General features: G+C 45.2%; 4 protein-coding genes across 4 annotated transcripts; 2 read left to right on the top strand and 2 right to left on the bottom strand.

Moving 5' to 3' along the window:
* Positions 1–331: 331 nt before the first annotated feature.
* On the bottom strand, positions 332–11978 carry LOC133156008 (collagen alpha-1(XXVI) chain-like). Its single transcript, XM_061281739.1, has 14 exons — positions 11478–11978; positions 10942–11064; positions 10747–10850; positions 5197–5258; positions 5016–5118; positions 4646–4738; positions 4439–4573; positions 2187–2255; positions 2065–2117; positions 1931–1993; positions 1582–1617; positions 1466–1510; positions 1307–1391; positions 332–667 (listed from the first exon to the last, which is right to left on the bottom strand). Exons 1-14 carry the CDS (start codon positions 11651–11653, stop codon positions 531–533), a joined length of 1284 nt encoding a protein of 427 aa, XP_061137723.1. The 5' UTR covers positions 11654–11978; the 3' UTR covers positions 332–530.
* A 608-nt stretch (positions 11979–12586) lies between these two features.
* srprb (SRP receptor subunit beta) lies at positions 12587–14558 on the top strand. The gene is made up of 7 exons (XM_061281415.1): positions 12587–12816; positions 12946–13040; positions 13134–13211; positions 13286–13368; positions 13514–13650; positions 13721–13775; positions 13845–14558. Exons 1-7 carry the CDS (start codon positions 12660–12662, stop codon positions 14053–14055), a joined length of 816 nt encoding a protein of 271 aa, XP_061137399.1. The 5' UTR covers positions 12587–12659; the 3' UTR covers positions 14056–14558.
* Positions 14559–14674: 116 nt separating this feature from the next.
* wdr53 (WD repeat domain 53) lies at positions 14675–16268 on the bottom strand. Its single transcript, XM_061281414.1, has 3 exons — positions 16078–16268; positions 15400–15889; positions 14675–15321 (listed from the first exon to the last, which is right to left on the bottom strand). The coding sequence occupies exons 2-3, from the start codon at positions 15886–15888 to the stop codon at positions 14737–14739; spliced, it is 1074 nt and encodes a 357-aa protein (XP_061137398.1). The 5' UTR covers position 15889; positions 16078–16268; the 3' UTR covers positions 14675–14736.
* An 851-nt stretch (positions 16269–17119) lies between these two features.
* neu4 (sialidase 4) lies at positions 17120–18976 on the top strand. Its single transcript, XM_061281297.1, has 3 exons — positions 17120–17353; positions 17416–17671; positions 18031–18976. Exons 1-3 carry the CDS (start codon positions 17153–17155, stop codon positions 18906–18908), a joined length of 1335 nt encoding a protein of 444 aa, XP_061137281.1. The 5' UTR covers positions 17120–17152; the 3' UTR covers positions 18909–18976.
* The last annotated feature ends 431 nt before the right edge of the window (positions 18977–19407 follow it).

Raw genomic sequence — 19407 nt, 5'->3', positions numbered from 1 at the left:
CTCCAGATGTACGCTCTAAAAAGCAAAGTATCATTTTAAGCAGACGCTGCTGGCAGCCTGTCACGTCTTAACAAGGCAGAGAGGAGCGTTTAAAAATAATATATATATATATATATATGTTTGACAGGCCGGTACGGGATGAATGGCAAGGATGCTGCGAGTGAATGTTCGACACTAAACTCCGTTTTTTTTTTTTTTTGGGGCTCCGGCTCTCAGGAAAGCGTCGCTATCGCAGCCTGGGGAGCTTTGCCAGCCAAACCGATGTGTTTACTAGGCCCTCTTTTATCTGTGGAAAGAAAGAAAGAAAAAAAGAAGGAAGCCAAGACCCTCATAAGACTTTATGGGCTTATATTTCACTGTCTGATACCATGTAAGCGCTGCTACTACATTTTTGCAGACTGAAATCCCGCGCCAAAAAAGGAACTATGAATATCGAACTCACTCAGATGCTTACGGCGATAAAAAGGCAATAAAAGTGCGAGAGAGAAAAAAAAATAAAAAATGAAACGTCCAGCTAAAAATATACACTCTTAAACGGGAGATGGTTGTTGTATCCCCGCCGGTGTAGGTTTGGGTTTGGGTTTGGGAGCATGGCGGCGTTTGGTTTTTCTCAGTGTCAAGGACAGCGGGTCCATAACGACGTCATAGCCGGATCCCTCGGGGATTCCTACGTGGGGACAAGGACGTGTCGGTCACATTGGAAAGCACAAACGCGTTAATATTATGACTGAGCCCGCCAACAAATAAAAAAATTAAATCCCCACAGTTAAAAGTTTGAATAAGAAATACATAGTCAAATAATTAATAAAAAAATCAATTAAATAACGAAAATATTCAATTAATAACGTACAATTGGACAATTTCGTCATATATAAACTCCCTGGTGGTGTGTCACGGAATTAAACGTTTGAGAACCAAAAATACGAGCCCGTACCCAAATAAATCTGTGGGGCGACCTGAAGGGGGCGCTGTGTACAGGAGCTGCCCAAACACATTGCAACGTCAATACTGTAAGTGTCATGTTGATTAACGTCTGAACGTGTCATTACGTTAAGTTTAAGGGTGTGTACAATGATGCAATTAACATACATAAATTAATTTTTATGTATTTCCAACCCCACACAGATTTACTTCAAAATACAACAACTATTTTCAAACCATTAAATCATTTAGGGATTTTGTTTTCATGTATTTTAATAGCCACGTGTTTATTATTTAACACAACAGCCGCCAGATCTTTTTTTTTTTTTTTGCTAAACGAAGGCAAATAAAATGCAAGTTGTCGAGTTCTTAGCTTCTATCTCACCATGAATGCCGATCATGTGCTCCAGGATCAGGACCCTCTCGGCCAGGATCTTCAAAGCCTCCCTGAGTTGCGGTATCGCGTCCGGCTTGAATTCAAAATGTCACCGTTAAAAGGGAAGCGGGTAAAACAGTGTACCGTCGTAAACGGAGGACTCCTCACATCTCTGAAGCTTTCACCCGGCTCTCCTTTGAGCCCCGGTTGTCCCTGAGAAAGAAAAAGGCAATCATCGTGTCAAGTCTTTATTACTTCGTAGAACGCAACATGTGTATACTCACAGCTAGGCCCGGATCGCCCGATTCACCTGGAGGCCCCTGAAGGAGGAATAAAGAAAACCAGAGCACATATTTTAGCACCCTTGTTCCCATGAACTCCTGGTCCTGGTCTTCAGCGGACCTCCGGTCTTAAATCATTGCGCTGGGATCAGCTTTAAAGGCGGAGGCCCGCTGGAGTGGCCTTGGACAAAGAGAGCCGGGCGGATTAGTCACGGACTGGAGCGAGGCTTTGAAGAAAAGCCGCTTCACCTTTCGGATCGTGTGACATCACGGGGAAATAGGAGCCAATCAATTCGTTCGGCCGCACAAATCATCCGAAAACAAATATTTGGTAGGAATGGATCAGTCTCACCCTTTGGCCCGGATCGCCTCTGGGTCCAGGAATTCCAGGCTGGCCCGGGTCGCCGTCCTTGCCCTTGTGTAAAACACAAGGACGCAGATTAATGATGATTTCCCGAGTCATTGATTGAAGTGAAAGGTACTCACGTGCTGGCCCGGTAAGCCCGGAATCCCCGAACCGCCCCTCGGTCCTAAAGGACCTGCACACAATCGTTGGTGTGGATGGATGAATGAATGCAAAAGGGTTAGGAATGGAGGAACGTTTATACCTTGAGATCCAGGTGGGCCGGGTGGACCGGGTGGACCCGGGGGGCCATTTAGACGGATGTACTCTCCGTCTGGACGATTAGAAAAAAAAATCAGAAAAGTTGGTCAAAGCACAAACTGGCCACCTCCAAAACAAAATGGCCGACTTTCTGTTTGTGCGTTTCTTTGTCGTTTTAGGATTTGCATGCCAGGTGTCTCACGTTGCGTCCCGTGAGAAGCGAGTAATCCCGTCGTCTCGACGATACAATTATGTCGTGCAACCGACTGCGCGGATGAGTGACAAAAAAAAAGAACATTCACAACACGCCAATAATTTCCTTTCCCACCCCGCCCAAGCCAAGCGTAGGCTGTTTTATTAACTTTTATTTTTGCACATGACTAATTATTGAAAAACAAATCTGTCAGGAGGAAAAAGGAAAACAAGACTTTTGACATATGCCAGCCAAAGTTTGGTCAAGTGCTTATTATTTTATATTATGATCATTCGTGGGTTGTATGTTTTTAGCTTTTTCCAATGAGGCTTTTTTTTTTTTTTCCCTTTGGACAACTACACAGCATCAAAAGCCAAAACTTGAATGAAGATAACAGAAGATTGGAGATAATAAGCGTCACTATTGAGGTCCGATTTTTCCCACTGTGTCAATGAGTGACAGCAACAGCAGGACGGTCCGAGCCAGGGCTCATTAAACGCCGTATTAGGCGCTCGGTCGGACGCGGTGTGTTTTCAGAGAAAACACGCGAGATTTGGAAGCGGCGCCTTCTTCTCAACATGCAAGAAATCTGAAAGAAAAACTTAAAAACACATTTCCTCTTCACTTAAGCATATGTTCAGCTTGCCCCGAGTCGAGGCTGTGTTGTTACATGATGTCTCGAGTCCACAGAGAGGGGGAAAAAAAAAAAAAGAAGCAGATTTTCCTCTGGAAATCATTTTCTTATGTTCCACTCGGCTCCAACCCGGTAGCCTCGCCAAGAAAGTTAACATGAGTGGCAGACCATCTCCTCCCTGGCTGGCCGTTGGCCACGGCGTGTTCCCCCGAAACGCACACAGTTGTGCTGACAGCTAACAAATTAGGGGCGATTTACAGCCGCTTGATTCCCCCCCCGAAGCTAACATGGTCCAGCGGACCCAAATCTGCATTGTTCCAGACCCGCAGACCGACACTTGTGGGGCCTTGAGAGGCAGACACAGCTTAATCAGAGCAAGCTGAGCACACACGGATGTCTGCTGCCTCCTAGTGGTGAGAATCGCAATCCAACTCTTTTGGATGACCGATTTTCAATGCTTGTAAAGCTTTTGACGGCAAAATAAAAAATGAGCCAGGCAAGTAGAACATTAACAGTGGCGTGGTAGGTCAAAGTGTTGGGCACATGTTTTTATTCTGAAACAAATTCGATTGGCCCGTTGTCTTTTTTTGTGTGCATACAATAATAAAGAGTAATTGCACACCCACTACAGTAGGGGGCAGTGGCGCTCATTCAATTTTTCTCAGGCAAGTTGATGCTGTTCAAATATTTTCTGAAAGACTTAAAACAAGTTATTTTTGGTTGTAAGTTGATCTATATGACATTTTTTTTTTTTTTTTTTGGTAAGGATATAATGTAATAGGTGTATTGAGAGTTGGGGAAGGGCGCAAAATGTTTTCTTCTTTCTCGGGCTGTGTGACCGAAAAGAAATATTGAAAAGCACAGCTCTAAAGTCATACAACAGCACATTTTGTAATCCCCCCCCTTCTGGCTCTTAAGTGGAAACCCCCCAAAGAAAGGGGGACCTGTGATATCTATCAGGGTAAATGTGATGATAACCGTCTGAGAATTGGAAATGAAATTTACAGCGACGCAGTCTGTCCTCGCTGCTCCGTATAAAATGGCCGTCAGAATAATGAACAGAAAAACATGTCAAATTGCCATCGCGATATTAAGGAGGAAAAATAAAAAACCTCAATATTATTTCTTTTTCTTGTCATTTTATACTTGGCCTTCAGCCTCCATTGTTTTTGGTGGTCTGTTGTAAAGTCAGCGACGTCAGCAAAGCACACGGGAACAATTAAAGTCAATGAGCACCGGCGCTCGTCTAGTAAAAGCGGGCTCCGCGAAATGCGGAAGACACATTGCCCGTTTAAGTCCTTAAAGAAAACCGCTGCTCGAGTCGTTTTCCACCTGGAAACTCTTTTCCGTTCATACGCTCTCCCCCCCCCCCCCCCCCCCCCCCAGAGTCTGAACGAAGAGCAGGAAAGGTTAAGTGTGACCTCCTCACCTTGATCATCCACTTGGAACACATCCCCCCTCACGTGCACGAGAGAAGGCCTGGAAGGAGGAGCTGGAGGACCAGGTGGGCCAGGTGGTCCGGGGAGACCCCCTTCACCGGGATCACCTTTACCCCCTTTTGGGCCTGACCACAAACACTTAAGAAGTTAAACAGATGATCCTCCTTCCGCCAAACAATGTGTGGACGACGTCTTACCGATGACTCCGGGAAGGCCGGTTCTTCCTGGTGAACCCCGAGGTCCGCCCGGGCCCGGTGGTCCGGCGGGCCCCGGCTCGCAATCACATTTAGCTGTTTAACGGATATATCGGTTTATAGTATGTCGGGATGCCATAACATCTGCAGTGTCTATAAAATACCACTAGGTGGCAGTAGTGCTATCAAAAGTTTGATATTTCCTATGAAAAACATCTTTTTTTTCTTTTTTTTACAGATTGCATTTGCTTCATAATTTATCAGTGAAATTCTTCAACTGTCCAGACCTAGTTAATGTATATATTTTTTAAAGTAATATTTAAATATAATATTTAATATTAATTAATATTAATATTATTTAATATTTACACACCTGGCGGAGTTGGTAACGGTGCATCCACCTCGTTGTCAGCCGATCCCTGTGTTGGCCTGACGACAGGCGGTGATGGCAATCGGGTTCCTTCTAAGATCTTGAGCTATCACAAAATAAGCAGCAGAAGAAGAGAAGATAAATTCCGCTCACAAACTCCATGAGCATTTGGCCCGCCCCTTACCTGTGACTCGATGCTGTCGATTCTGACGCTCATGTCTGTGAATGTGGTGCAGTTCATGCACTCTGCAGACAGGAAAAAGAAGGAATTGCTGGATTGAACAATTTTACATTTATTCACATTTCATACTCCAGCAGCAGGAGCAGCAGCATTGGGAAGAGCGGCCAAGACATACAAGAACACTGCTCGTCGTCATCGGCTCATACTCGAGAGCTTGTTCGGAATTCCTCCAAAAAAAAAAAATCACGTCGCTCACTCGCAGGATAAATATTATTTCACGACATTTTTCTTTAACACAATAAATGGAGCCCGGCGTGCACACCTGCTTGTCTCCCGACTTGGCGTATTTCAGTCTGCCCGAAAAAAAAGCCAGCCCACACACTCACAGATATTTTTGCATGGCAAACAAAAACATATTTAAAGGCACAGTTCAAACAAATGAGCTGCTCTTTCCTGGCAGAGGCCTCAGGAATAAGTGTGGCGATGTTTCATCTAATATACGTACCGTATGATTTCAACAGAAATGGGTGGAGTCATCATGAATACATATAATAAATACAATAAGGGAAGAGCTTCGGATATACAGTGCTTGACATTAACCACGTTAATAGAACAAATGGAACAATTAAGACACATTAAAGTATTATTGTTAAGTTATGATTTTAAATGTTTACCAGCCTATTAGCAAACTAGAATAAATTGTAAGCCCACAGAAAATGTGATCATATTCCCCCTAAAAAATTAAAAAGGGAAAAACAATTTCTAAAATATATATATATTTTCAATTAAATAGGAGCTTTTCTCTGTTTTTTGCAGAAAATGTGCTCAGACTTATTTCCCCCCAAAAGATAAAAATAAAAAAACGCATATAGGAGCTATTTCCGAAAAATAAAAAAAAGATATACTCTATTTTTTTTATATTCTTTTCTCTGGTCTTTGCCTCAAGTGTGGAATGTCAGCTGTCAGTCCCGAAGATGTTGACCCACCCACGTTGTGGTCATAGCAGAACAAGCCAGAACGGGAAACAACCGGCGCTCGTAAATAACGCGACAACAAAAATGACCCCGCCGGCTGCGCTCTGGCGAAATCGGCATCTCCGACCGCAGGGTGCAGGATGCTAACAGCGGCTGCTGAGGTTTCTGCTCGGCTGAAATAGGACGCCGTGTACCCCGGCGTCTACGCACGTTAATCCGGTCCTGCGGTGTGCTCAATGTTCATGGGTGTGGTTTCTCAAAGCTTCATTTGGACATCTTTGGAACACGGCCACCGGCGGAAGTGACAATCAACCGCTCGCATTCCAAAGGATGCGTCAATCTAAACACTGAAAATTGGTTTGTTGTGACTGGCCGGGGGAGAGGCGAGACTCAGAAAGTCGGCGAGGTCTCGGCGTGCCCATTGAGATGCTGAAACCGATCAAAATGGGATCATTCTTCAAGAATATACAACTGAGTCTTGTTGTTCTGACTACATGTGCTGCACCACCGTTTGTGTTCAATTAGCTACCGTAATTTTCGGACTATAAGTCGCGTTTTTTTTTCATAGTTTGGGTGGGGGGGCGACTTATACTCAGGAGCGACTTATATATATGTTTTTTTATCACTTTTTTGGGAATTTTATGGCTGGTGCTGGTTATACTCCGGTGCGACTTATAGTCCGAAAATTACGGTACATGTTGCTTCAATTGAATATATGCAACTGGTGGAAGCTTTTTTGTTTTGTTTAGCTTGAGACAGTAAAGATCTTTCGTCTCAAGTATTTTATATGCATCTCGTTATTCGGCTGCCTTAGTGTGAAAATACGCTCTGATGAAGCAATAATAGAGTTCTGGCTAAAAGGCACAGGTGGATAAACTAGATATGTATAAAAAAAATGGCTGCTGGCTGTTCTATGTCAAATTGAGCCGAGTTATCTATCAAAAGAGAAACAAGCGTGGCAGTACGGTATGATTGATTTCCGCTCTCCGGGCCTCTTAAGAGCCTTTCTTCAACGCTAATGGGCTAACTTGTCTTGTTCAGAGTGGAGAATCAGCTGGCCGTATGTTATTACACCGGAAAAACATACACAGCGGCAAAAAAAAAAAACGGGAGTATGTTTTCCAAAGGGATTTCCATTTCTGAGGTTGGAATTCAACTAGAAAACCAAAGTTCCCTTGTGTTCCCGCTGATGTTTACAATGAGACCGCAGCTCTAGGGGTCTCGCTTGGATCCGTAATTACACGCTATTTTTCTTGGGCTGTATTCAAAGTCATGGGATATGAATTCCAATTGGGTCGTGTTGAGTGAGAAGCCAAATAAAGAAAAAATACGGAGGGAAACATTGGTCTCGACATAGACTCATAAGTCAGATCAATGGAAGATTGATTTACTGTAGTATTTCACACAGCTCAAATGTTGAGGCTTGAATATTTTCTCCATCAGTCCTGAATATAGATCCGAGGAACCCGCAGACAACTTCCAAGAAAAAAAAAAGCCACATTGGTCTCAACCGCTGAGTGGTCAACTTTTGCTTGGCATCAAAAACAGCTGGCAAAAACACACACACATGGAAGCAAAAAAAAAAAAAACCACCTACACACATCCTGACAGACACACAAACCAACACAAATCACGCTTTTGCTCCCACACCCATTTTGGCCACAGAGTTGAAAGCGCCATGATACCACTTGACAGCTCACAACTTCACAAACATTTTTCCGCTAGACGTGATGCAATGAGCAATTAACCGCCATGCCAATCGTCTCATCGCCCGGGCACCGAGCCTTGGACCGCGGGGCGGGATGGGCCCCGACGATACAACTCGTCATCTTTTAATGACGCAATCTTGCGTTGGTTCCGCAGGGGAGCAACAGCCATGACACAACGGAACGAAAGGTTATTGCGGTTCGATTGATTATTTATTTTTTTTTACGGCCGGGGGACGTAAGAGTGAAGAATGGCACGATTTTATGTCGTAAAGGAACATTATGAGCAAAAGCAAACAACCAGCTGGGTTTGGGCCGCTCTGTTTTTTTTTTTCGTCAATCCCGTACAGCGAGAAACCGCGAAAACCACAGTTAAGGTTTCCGAAACTTTCAACAGCATCCACCCCCTCTTTTTTTTTTTTTTTTTTGAGGGACACATAAATTATGCTGGCTCCCACGGTCACAACTGACAATTCAGGTTTCTAGTTCCTGTGGAAAGCTCCGGCAGTAAAATGCATCTCTAGTCCGTCCATCAGGTTCACATAAGTTTAAAAAAAAAATAATAATAAATAAAAAATCTCCAAAGGGGGTTGTAACCAGAAAACAATTCCCTCACATATAAACAGGCAAAGTTCCCAGCCTGTTTTGACTACAATAAAAAAAAAAAAGAGATAACATTTTACGGACACATATGGCTCTTATCAAACTCTCGACCGTTTCCAAGAACTTAACCAGCTTAACTCGAGTGGACGCAGACGGAAGGAGGAAGAAAAAGGAAAGGCGTCATTAGGACCCCGATGAGAAGTTGTTGAAAGGAATGGAAAACACACAAGGAGCAGGGAGAGGAACATCATCCATCAGGCACATGGGAGCGTGAACGGCTGAGCAGGTCAAAGGTCAACGTCTGACCTATTTGCCAGCAAACATCGCAAGTCTGTTTTATCGCTTTATGCACGGAATACGTTGAAGGGAACATCTAAGACGCATCCCCTCGTATCTCGGGGTTCATCGTGAAACATTGGGGTTCAATGACAAGAAGAGAGGGGTCAAGTATTGTTGAAGAGTCTTAAAGTTGGAACGGAAAGAATCGTCGGAGGTGAAGATGAGTGCGATGTCAAAATGAATTATTAGCTTCTTCAACATTGCTTTTGTTTTATCTGTTTTGTTTGAACAACACAGACATTGGAATTGGAGAGGAGGGGGGGTAAAAAGTCAACGCACAAATATGAAGCCTTTGGAGATAATATCAGCAGGACCATTAAGTCGAATTTATAAAAGGGCAACTAACTTACCAAATTAATCGCTTTTTTTAGACCCTTGGGAATTTTCCGATATTCTCCACGTGACTTTTGCCGACGTCGCTTTGCCTCACCTGTACAAATTCTACATTAGAAAAGAAAAAAAAATACTCCCAAGGTGAGCCATGCGGTTTGAATTGTTCAACCATTTCCAGGAGGGGTCTCGGAAGTGGAGCCAAAATCCCATCAAAGCAGAACCGGAGACGATGAGGTCATCTTCATCGGCCGAGACTATCGCTCCGATTAAACCGGGAACTCAGAGAAAAATAAAAAGCGGCCATTTTTTCCACTTCCAGAATCAATCTCCTGATATACCATAGTGACGCTTTGAAATAAAATGTCTGACATTTTATTAGCTGATTAGGAAGCACTGTTCCGCTTTCTGGCCTCACTCCCGTCTGCATGGCAAAAACCTTACGTGGATTTTTTTTTTTTTTTTCTTTTATAGCCACCGTATGTTCCACATGCCTGTTGTCACGCTTAATTATTCCAAGCGAGGCCTTATTTCCATTTGGGGCCACTGCGCCATACCTTCATGTCTATGTCATCAGCCATTTTTTTTTTTAGAGGTGTAATTAACAAAATCCAGCGTCGTGTGCCAGCCGTCCAGATGGCGATGATTTGCCCCGCGCTCGACGCCAATTACAAGTACGTAAATCACTTTAGTCCGGCCTTAAACAAACAGACATAATACTTCTTCACACTTTGAGAGCCGCTTTGGTCTCCGGTGAACCATAATCGTTGGCATTAGAAAAAGCGGCGATATAACCACGTGTTAATCGTCGGGCGGAATAATATCCAGCTCAACTCAAATAATCCTTTCCGACGGCTTTTGTCGTAAAGTCTCGCTGGATTCCATTCGCTAACGTGCGCTTTCTGTCGGCTAGCCAAAAACGTACTTTCCAAGTGCAATAATGCTAATTATGCTAAATTGGAGTTTTCGAGGTCAAGATAACAACTCGGGGCGGGCCGTGCCAGCGCTTTGAGAGCGCGATTATGCAACGAGGCTAAAACGGGCCACTCGAGTGCTGCGGCGGCGAAGCCCTACGTCGTGTCAAGAATCGTTTCGAGACATCTGGGGTGTATCTTAATCGCAAACATTGAGCGTGAATTTGCCCGAACTTTGCGGGTATTTGATTTCCAGTGGAATCGTGCCTGTATATACGCACGCACTTCTGCGGAAACCACCGAGACTGTTCCGGACTTTCTTTATGCCGAAGTGGGTGCACCGTTTGTGGTCTGTGGTATCTGAGAGCGGCAGTGGCCGTCATTAAAGTGTCCTACCGCAACTCTTTTTACACATCTGCTGGTTATTCCACTGTTTTTCATTTATTCGTTCAATTGACTCCAACAATACCAATGTTTTGTATATCTATGTTCCTAAATGTAACAGACTTGATTAAAGCCAGCAGTCATATGAAGGGACCAGTAGCACAATTAGCCAGCTACACGCTAGGAAGCATTAATAGCTAGTGCTAAAAAGCCTCGAGACACTTTTAAACACAATGTGTTCTTCCTGAATTGTATTTTTTTTTTCTTTTTAAGATGGAGGAAGAAAAATAAGACTCGTCTCACCTTCCTGACAATCCTTGCCAAAATACCCGGGGCAGCACCTCCACTCTAACGCAGTCACCTGCTTGTAGGAAACCATGAAAGATGGTCTGAGGATAGTCCTGTAACTGATGAAAAACAAATATATACAACTTAATTACAAAGACATGTCTAAAATGTGTCCAAGAAAAAATAAGAGGAAACATTTTATTGTATTACCTGAGAACTTTGGAACAAGTTGTAGGCCAGCGGCAGGTTTGAAGCACCCTCTGCACGGTGGGTTGGGTCCCATTGTGCACCTGACAGGACACCGTCTTGGAAACAGTATACTGACACCAGTTCCTAAAACATAGAGGATTTGGGAAAATATTCAAATCAGTGTACAGTTTGAAATAGTCACCAAGGGAGCATGTGAACTGGCGTGGCTGAATGTGACAGAAGTGACATGATCAAAAATACAATTTGCAAGACAGAATTATCAATCGCCCCGTTCACTGCCTGGAATTAGCAATTCACCTCACCCAATTTAAAAAAAAAAAAAGGTTCCGCACTGGCCCTGTGGCACACCTAATATTGCAGTATGACATCACGACCACCCATCGCAGTGCATTCTGGGAATTGTAGTCATTACATGATATTCGCGCTTTGCTTAGAGGACAATGTTTCAAAAAGAATAATAAAATGCAGCAGAATTATAATAAGGGTAAACAACATGACAAAAATAAGAGCATGACGAGATGTGCAGGTATGCTCACCTGGGTTGGGATCCGCTACCAGGCGGTTCAATAGGCGCACTCAGCCCTTTTATCGGTACGACGCGCGGCCGGTGCACGGTGATGCCCGGGAGCCGATAAACAAAACCCGTTCCCAGCGATACCCCGAATAAACACGTCCATGCGCAAAAAGTATACAAAAGCACCATTTTGGTCATTTTCTAAAGTGTATGCTGCGGATGACGAGACGTCCTCGCGAATTAAAAAGTCATCTTCAGCGCGGTGGTCGTGCACTTGGTTCCCCGGCTTGAAACCAAAGTGCTGCTGTCACACAGGCTCTTCCTATATACTGTGCTACAATGCGGCTTTCTGACGTGCGACACATTGCGCGGAGTCAAATATCCACCGTGCGTAAAAGGCGCATTGGATGCGAGTCAAGGGCTGAACCCATAGTGCGTAAAAGCTATTACTAATCTATAATCTGTCTATAATTACAGGAACCTCATTAGGAATAAACGTGGGAAACAAAACCACTGGTTGTCATTTCCGAGACTTATGTGACACAAAGGGGCACCCATTTCTTCCATAAAGTTGGATTAATTCATTTGAAAAAAAAAACGCCCATTAGACGTCTAATTACGAGAAAGTCGCTCGAAATGAACGAGGGACCCAAAACCACTTCCTGTCATTTTAGGGAATGATGTGACACAAAATTCCTCGAATTTGAATCCATAAAGATGCATTGATTAATTCTTTATAAACCACCCAGTGCGTAAAAGCCACGACTAAGTAACCGCCTAATTACAGGAACTTCATTCAAATGAACGTAACCTAAACCACTTCGGTAACTAATGTGACACAAAAACACCATTTTTGCCTTTATTAATTTAGAAACCTAAATTAATTTGGGTCTGTAAATCCTTTACAAATAATCTAATTACAGGAAGCCATTAGGAAGGAAGGTGGGAAGCAAAGCCGCGTGACACAAACGGCACCCATTTCACGCCAAAATATGCACCAATCACTTAATTGGAGTAAACTACACCACGTTACATAAAAAGTTACCAATTATCAGTGTAACATCCCATTTTAGCGCAATAGAATCTCCTAAGGACGTGAGTGTTGGGACGCAGCGACACCATCAGGTTGCATGGCGTCATTACAAGCCTTTCCCCCAAGAAGTAGACGTGTCCCACGTTGCACATTTAACTAGCATATTGATCGATGGAGGCGGACATTACCGACAACATGGACGAAAACACGGACTTGGGGATCTCGCTGGAGCCTTACATCGAGTCCGTGCGTCAGCAACTGGAAGACGTGGAGCCACTTTTCCTCATCGGGGTTCTCGTCGCTTTGGCGGTTGTGATCATCACTTATGGTGCGTTAGCATCAGTGCTGTTAGCATGCTAACGTTAGGAAGCTAACGGCTAAACGTTCTCACTTGCTTCTTCGAGTGTTGTCGTCAACTTGACCAACGCGTTAACTACTGTGTTGTTTGCTCTTGCAGTTTTCTTGAAATACTTTTGGACCAGTAAAACCGTCCAGAGTGCGGTGCTGCTCGTCGGGCTGTGCGACGCGGGCAAGACGCTTCTCTTCAGTCGGGTGAGTGCGGCTTGTCATCACCCGTTCAATACTTCAAGCTGGCGCACAATCCGGCTTTTATAACATTCTTATTTTTGAATGTTTTCTTTTCAGCTGCTGTCCGGGAAGTTCAAACGGACTCAGACTTCCATAACAGACAACAGTGCTCCTTATAAAGTGAAAAACGACAGGGTAGGTCTTTGCGATGCACAATGTTGGAAAACGTTGAATATTGCAAAATTATTGCGAAATATACATATCTTCAGAAGACCATCTGGACTCTGATAGACCTGCCAGGTCATGAAAGTCTGCGTCCACAATACTTGGAGAAGTTCAAGTCGGCGGCCAGGTGATCTATTATCCATGAATTCACAATTTCTTCTTCGGGGTGACACATGAGAATGATCCAAATATCCCTGAAGCACCACTCTGCATCCAGACTGAATAATGGAAGCTCATTTGAACCATCTCCACACGTTCCCTCATCTCTCCAGAGCTATTGTGTTCGTGGTGGACAGCGCCATCTTCCAGAAGGAAGTGAGAGATGTAGCAGAGTTCCTCTACGTGCTTTTGACGGACCCCGTGCTCTGCAGCAACGCCCCCGCACTCCTGGTGGTGTGCAACAAGCAAGGTGCGAACCGCGCTCATCCGATTCGCAGCATCTCCACCTGCCAAGTGTGATGCAACATTTTCCTTTCCAGATGTCACCATGGCAAAATCAGCTAAACTAATCCAGCAGCAACTGGAAAAGGAATTGTGAGTAGTTAATGAGTAGAAACCCAATTACTTGCGGAGATGTTTTCCAAAGTATTCGTCGTGCCGTAGGACCACACTGCGGGTGACTCGCTCGGCGGCCCTCAGCGCCCAGGACGGCTCGGCGGGCGGAAGCGTGTACCTGGGAAAGAAAGGCAAGGACTTTGACTTTAACCAGGTAGCCATGAAGGTGGAATTCCTGGAGTGCAGCGCTCGTGGTGCCAAAGGAGAAGACGGTGATGCTGACATCCAGGCCTTGGAGAGCAGCCTCGCTAAGCTGTAACAAAAGAAAAAGACCGACCTGGCTGGCAGCCACACGAAAGGCGGCCATTTCACAATACTTGAATTAGCAAGAATTATCGAATGACAGTTGTTTTAAAGTCCAAATGTACCGTATTTTCCGCCCTATAAGGCGCACCTAAAAACCTAAAATTTTCTCAAAAACCAACAGTGCGCCTTATAGTCCGGTGCGCCTTATAGGCCGGAAAATACGGTAATAGGGAACATCTTGGTTGAACACAAACTCCAAATATTGGCTCGTTTATTTCAAACCGTTTTTGGACAGTGTCAAGAAATTTTGGTTGAATGTGCTGTCATTTATTTCGTCATGGACGGGAAGCTTTGTGCCTTTTTTTTTTTTTTTTTAAATTCTGATACTCTGTCAAATGTTTCTGCTTTCCAGCCTTTTGATTGAGTGCGTGGTGTTGTTGTGAAGATTGCATTTGTAATGACGGGTCATAATTTATTCCTGCAAAAACAAAAATACAATTTGCTTGTTCTACAAAATGGCTTCTTGGCTTCATTTGATTCCCACTTTGTGAGTCACTTAGACACGCTACCGCCGAACGAGTCATACACATTAATTCCATCATTCCAAAAAAAAAAAAGACATTTCAGTCTGGTGGTGATGTAATAAATTTGTTTACGTTTAGGGTTGGGACACACTAATAAAAATCGGCGTAATCTACACCTCGGGCAGAGGATAGACAGTCAAAGTGGAGCTCTGATCTGCCACGAGCAGACTGGCCGTTCCTTTGAGCAAAGCAGGACACAACCAGTTCACTTTATCCCCATGATGGACGTTCACCTTCGGTGCAGACGTCTCCGTCGCTTCCGCCTCATCTTTCCTCTTCACCTTGCTTTTGTCTTTCCTTTTCCTTTCCTTGACTTTAGCTTTCCCCTCCGGAGCCACCACGGGGTGTTTGCTGACATCCCACAGAGACACACGACCATCATTGCCGCCCGTGGCAAGCCAGTACGGGTGGGAGAGGAACGGGATGAAATGAGCTTGGGAGGCGGCCTGGCTGTGGGCCTTGAGCGCCCCCTGCTGCTCCAATTTGGAGCCGCCACCCACACGCATCAAATGCACCCGGCCGTCCTCTGCGGCGCAAGCCACGATGTTTCCGCAGCTGGACACGGAGACGCAGTGGGCTAGCGGAGGGTTAAAAAGCTGACCGGGACCCTGCTGGTGGTCTTCCTCCTCCTCCGCAACATCCTGGAGGTTGAGGGTCCAAATGGGCCGTGTCTTCTGTAGACCCCACAGCATCACCTGAACGGCAAACGATATGGACGATCAGATTTTACCATCACAATAAATCAGTGGAACGGCAAAAATCCTGGAACCGACCTGCATGTCCAGTCCAGCAGACAGCAGGTTGTTGGGCCTGTGAGGCCTGAAAGCCACCGAGGAGCAGATGTTGGTGTGTCTGCGAAGCGTCCGACACACTTTCCCCCCGGGGAGCTCCAGTATCCGCAGCGCCCCCGAGTCATCAGCGAGCGCCAAAGTCGAACCGCTCTCGCTTAACGCTAACGCGTTTATCTCCTCTTCCCCGACTCCGACAAACTCCTCCACGGGGCCTTTCAGGTTCCTCGGATCGAGCGACCTCACCGTGTCACCGTGGGAAACGTAAAGCAGGCTTGGTGCTGCGGGAGAAAATGACAAACTGGTGCAGTCCTCCTTGCCCGGGAGGTTGAGGCGACCGACGATACGTCCTTCTTGGCTCCAAACGGCGACCTCCCCGCTTTCGGAACCTGAGGCGACAAGCCCCTCGGGGCCCGGTGACGCGCACACACACAAGATGGCCGTGGAGTGGCCCTCACGCCACAGCTTGGCCATACTGGAAGAAAAAAAGAATTGTGATAGGTATGGACAAACTCCAGTAGAAACTGAGTGAGTAATTAATTCCCAACTACATTTACGTATTTAAATGGGGGTTAGTTAATTTACATTTAACTAACCCCCCTCCCACACACACACACACACACACACAGACAGACATTTAGCCATTAGCTATCTTGTACTTACGTATAAAACAACCGCTTAAAGGACGCTCTCACAAGGATTCAAAGACATCCAGCCAAAATGATTACATCGCACCTCAAAGCATTTGTCTTAAGTGGTAGTAAGTCTTAAATTAATGAAGAATAAAAGGATAAAACAACGTGGACTTCCAACTATCTAACTAGCAAATAGGGCTATGCACCCGTCGCGTGTTGATGACGTCATAAGCACGTTTTTTGTCAAACGTATAAAAAAAAAAGTCACATTTTTACGTGAAGTTTTTGGAGCAAATCTGGAATTAAAAATACATGTAATTAGTAAAAAATATTACTTTGATCATTACTTTATGCGTTTTTTACTTTGCATCAAACAATCAAACAGAAAAGCTGTGGTGTAAAACAGCTCTGCCAAAATAAAATAAATAAGTTAATATTAATGTAGGTATGTGGCGGACCTAATACGTAAATCCAGCAACGTTCCTCCAAATATTGTTTTGATGTATGGGTAATCTAAAAATGAAATAGCAACAGCTGGGTATATGAAATAAAATATTACATAGAACTTTTGACAAAGTAGTGCCATTTTCTTTCTATAACAAATACAGCAGAAAAAAAAAACTCAAAATGAAAATACCTGAACCATTTTATATTTGTAAAATAATGTTTGTATTCAGTCAGTTTGTATTTTTGACACAGGTCTATTGCTTTCATAAGATTGTGCAAGTAATGTAGTATACCCCCCCCCCCCCACACACACACACAGCATTCCCTCAAAACAACCGCAAGAGCTTTCATCTCCACAATAGCCACTCTTTGCTGATCCATCCAAAGCTGTAGACCTGATGAGTGTGGCCCATTTCTAGGTCAGTGAAAAGCCTACTAAGCTGAGTTGAATAGGCCATAGTTAGGGGAGGGCTCCCTGTTCCCCAAAAAAAGACCCTAAACAACATCACAGCCGCAGATGCCTCACGACAAAACAGCAGCTCACAGTAGGTATTTGTTTTAATAATGGAAGCAGTTGTAGGACCTAAACGAAGATCTGTGTCCAAATTTCAGTCACCAAGGAACATCTCTTTTAAATTTCAGCTAGCTCAAGCACGATGAGGGTGCCTCATTTCCCAGCGAGGTCAGTCCTTTTCCGCAAGGAGCCCAACGGCTTGACCTACCGAGTCCCGGCGTTGCTCTTCCTGCCCCGGTGCAGCTCCTTCCTGGCCTTCTGCGAGGAGAGGCTCAGCCCGTCTGACAGCCAGGCTCACCTGCTGGTCATGAGGAGAGGGACTTTCTACAGGAACTACGTTGAGGTGAGAGCTGTTCATCGAAACGAAGACGAGGTTAAATGGGAAATCCTCCTCTCGCTTTCCAGTGGGAAGACCTGAACGTTCTCGGAACGGCGTACTTGCCGGGCCACCGCTCCATGAACCCGTGCCCGGTGTACGACGACTTCACAGGGACCCTCTTCCTGTTTTTTATCGCCGTTCTGGGCCACACCACCGAATCCTTCCAGCTAACCACTGGGATGAATTTGACTCGCCTCTGCTGCGTCTCCAGTACGGACAATGGCGTCACGTGGAGTCCGGTCACTGACCTCACGCAGCAGGTCATAGGGGACACCCTCAAAGGTCTGGCACCTATTTTTTTTCCTCTTTCGGTTTCTTACATTCTGATTTTTTTAGAACTCAAAATAGAAGGACTTCAATAAGAACACTATTCATTTTTAATTTAGTCCTTGTAAAGGGCGTTTATATAATAGTTTGGCCCTTATGATGTTGCTACTTTGTAATCCTCTCTTAAGTGCTTTGCTGCCATCTTGTGGCACCTATGTGCAATTACAACCCACTCTAGACATGGAGGGATTATTATTTAATGAATGAAAAACACTCCGAAAAAAAAATCATGAATAACAACAAAACTCAGAAGGCTTTTAAGACGTATATTTTTGGTTTCCAGAAGGATAATTGCAGTAAAAATGTTCTTCTAGAATGGGCCACCTTTGCGCTAGGCCCAGGCCACGGCATCCAGCTCAAGTCCGGCCGTCTCCTCATCCCCGCCTACGCCTACCACATCGAGTGCAGGCAGTGCTTCGGAAAGCTGTGCCAGACTTCCCCGCGCTCCTTCTGCTTCCACAGCGACACCCACGGCCGAACGTGGCGTTTCGGGGAAACCGTTCCGGGCCCGGAGAGCGTGGAGTGCCAGGTGGTGTCGGTGGACAAGGAAGACGGGAGCAACTTCTTGTACTGCAACGCCCGCAGCCGGTTGGGCTTCAGGGTGCAGGCCGTCAGTCTGGACGACGGGGCCACTTTTCAGGAGGGCCAGTTGGTGCAGCCTTTGGTGGAACCTCGCAACGGTTGTCACGGTAGCGTGGTGGGCTTTCCGGCTCCACTACATGATCTCTGCTCTTTTGGGCTCACCCAGTCCTACCCGACCGTCCCAAACCAGGACAGAACACCCTCTCCGGATTTCCTCACCCCGACATGGGTGGTGTACTCTCACCCAACATGGACCAGCGCCCGCAAGGACCTTGGCGTCTTCTTGAGTCTTTACCCACGAGACCCGGACAACTGGCGCGGGCCCTGGGTGATCCACAAGGGTCCGTGCGCCTACTCCGACCTGGCGTACGTGGAGCTGCCGACCTCCCCCGGCTCCCCACCCGCCATGGCCTTCGCCTGCTTGTGGGAGTGCGGCGCCGAGACGGCGTACGACGAGATATGCTTTTGCATCTTCACCCTCTACGAGCTCATCGATAACCTCACGCCGGGCGATGACGAACGCCAAAGTCACGAAGTCAACATAAGTGGACCTGACGCTCTACAAGTAAAGAAAAGAAGGAAGCTTTGGGATTTTTGTGTGCTGTCTTAAATTGATTTTACGTACCTTGTCCGATATTTAAATTGTTATGATGGTGACAAATAAAAAAAATTCTTTCCATCCAGAATTTTGTTGACCCGTTTAAAAAGCCAGAGGAAACACCCAAAGAGAATTCCTGGGAACTTAATAATCAAAACAAAAAAATGAAGTAGAAACTATCCTTCCTGGAATTGTGCACACTCAAGGCTATCAACAGACATTCCAGTTGAGTGCACTTCCCCGTTGGCCGACCTCTAAATGTCTAAATATTGCAAAGTCAGCTTATTATTCAAGTAGAGTTCAAGTTTGTTTATATCAAGCTCGTGTTCGCTCGAGATGTTTTTTCCTGCGCCGTCGTCAACTTGAACTTTGTGTACTGGCCATCGTGTAGTGACGGCGTTAAATTCACAGTGAAGGACAAAACCTGATAAACTAGAGACATGTTGGGTTTGGAGAAAGTACAACAACAAGCAGATTGTGCAAGTGTAGGAATCTGGACATCCCCCCCCCT

Source organism: Syngnathus typhle, linkage group LG6 (assembly GCF_033458585.1).
Source record: "Syngnathus typhle isolate RoL2023-S1 ecotype Sweden linkage group LG6, RoL_Styp_1.0, whole genome shotgun sequence".
In the NCBI taxonomy this organism is placed as follows: domain Eukaryota; kingdom Metazoa; phylum Chordata; class Actinopteri; order Syngnathiformes; family Syngnathidae; genus Syngnathus; species Syngnathus typhle.
This window is presented reverse-complemented; position numbering and strand designations above follow the sequence as displayed.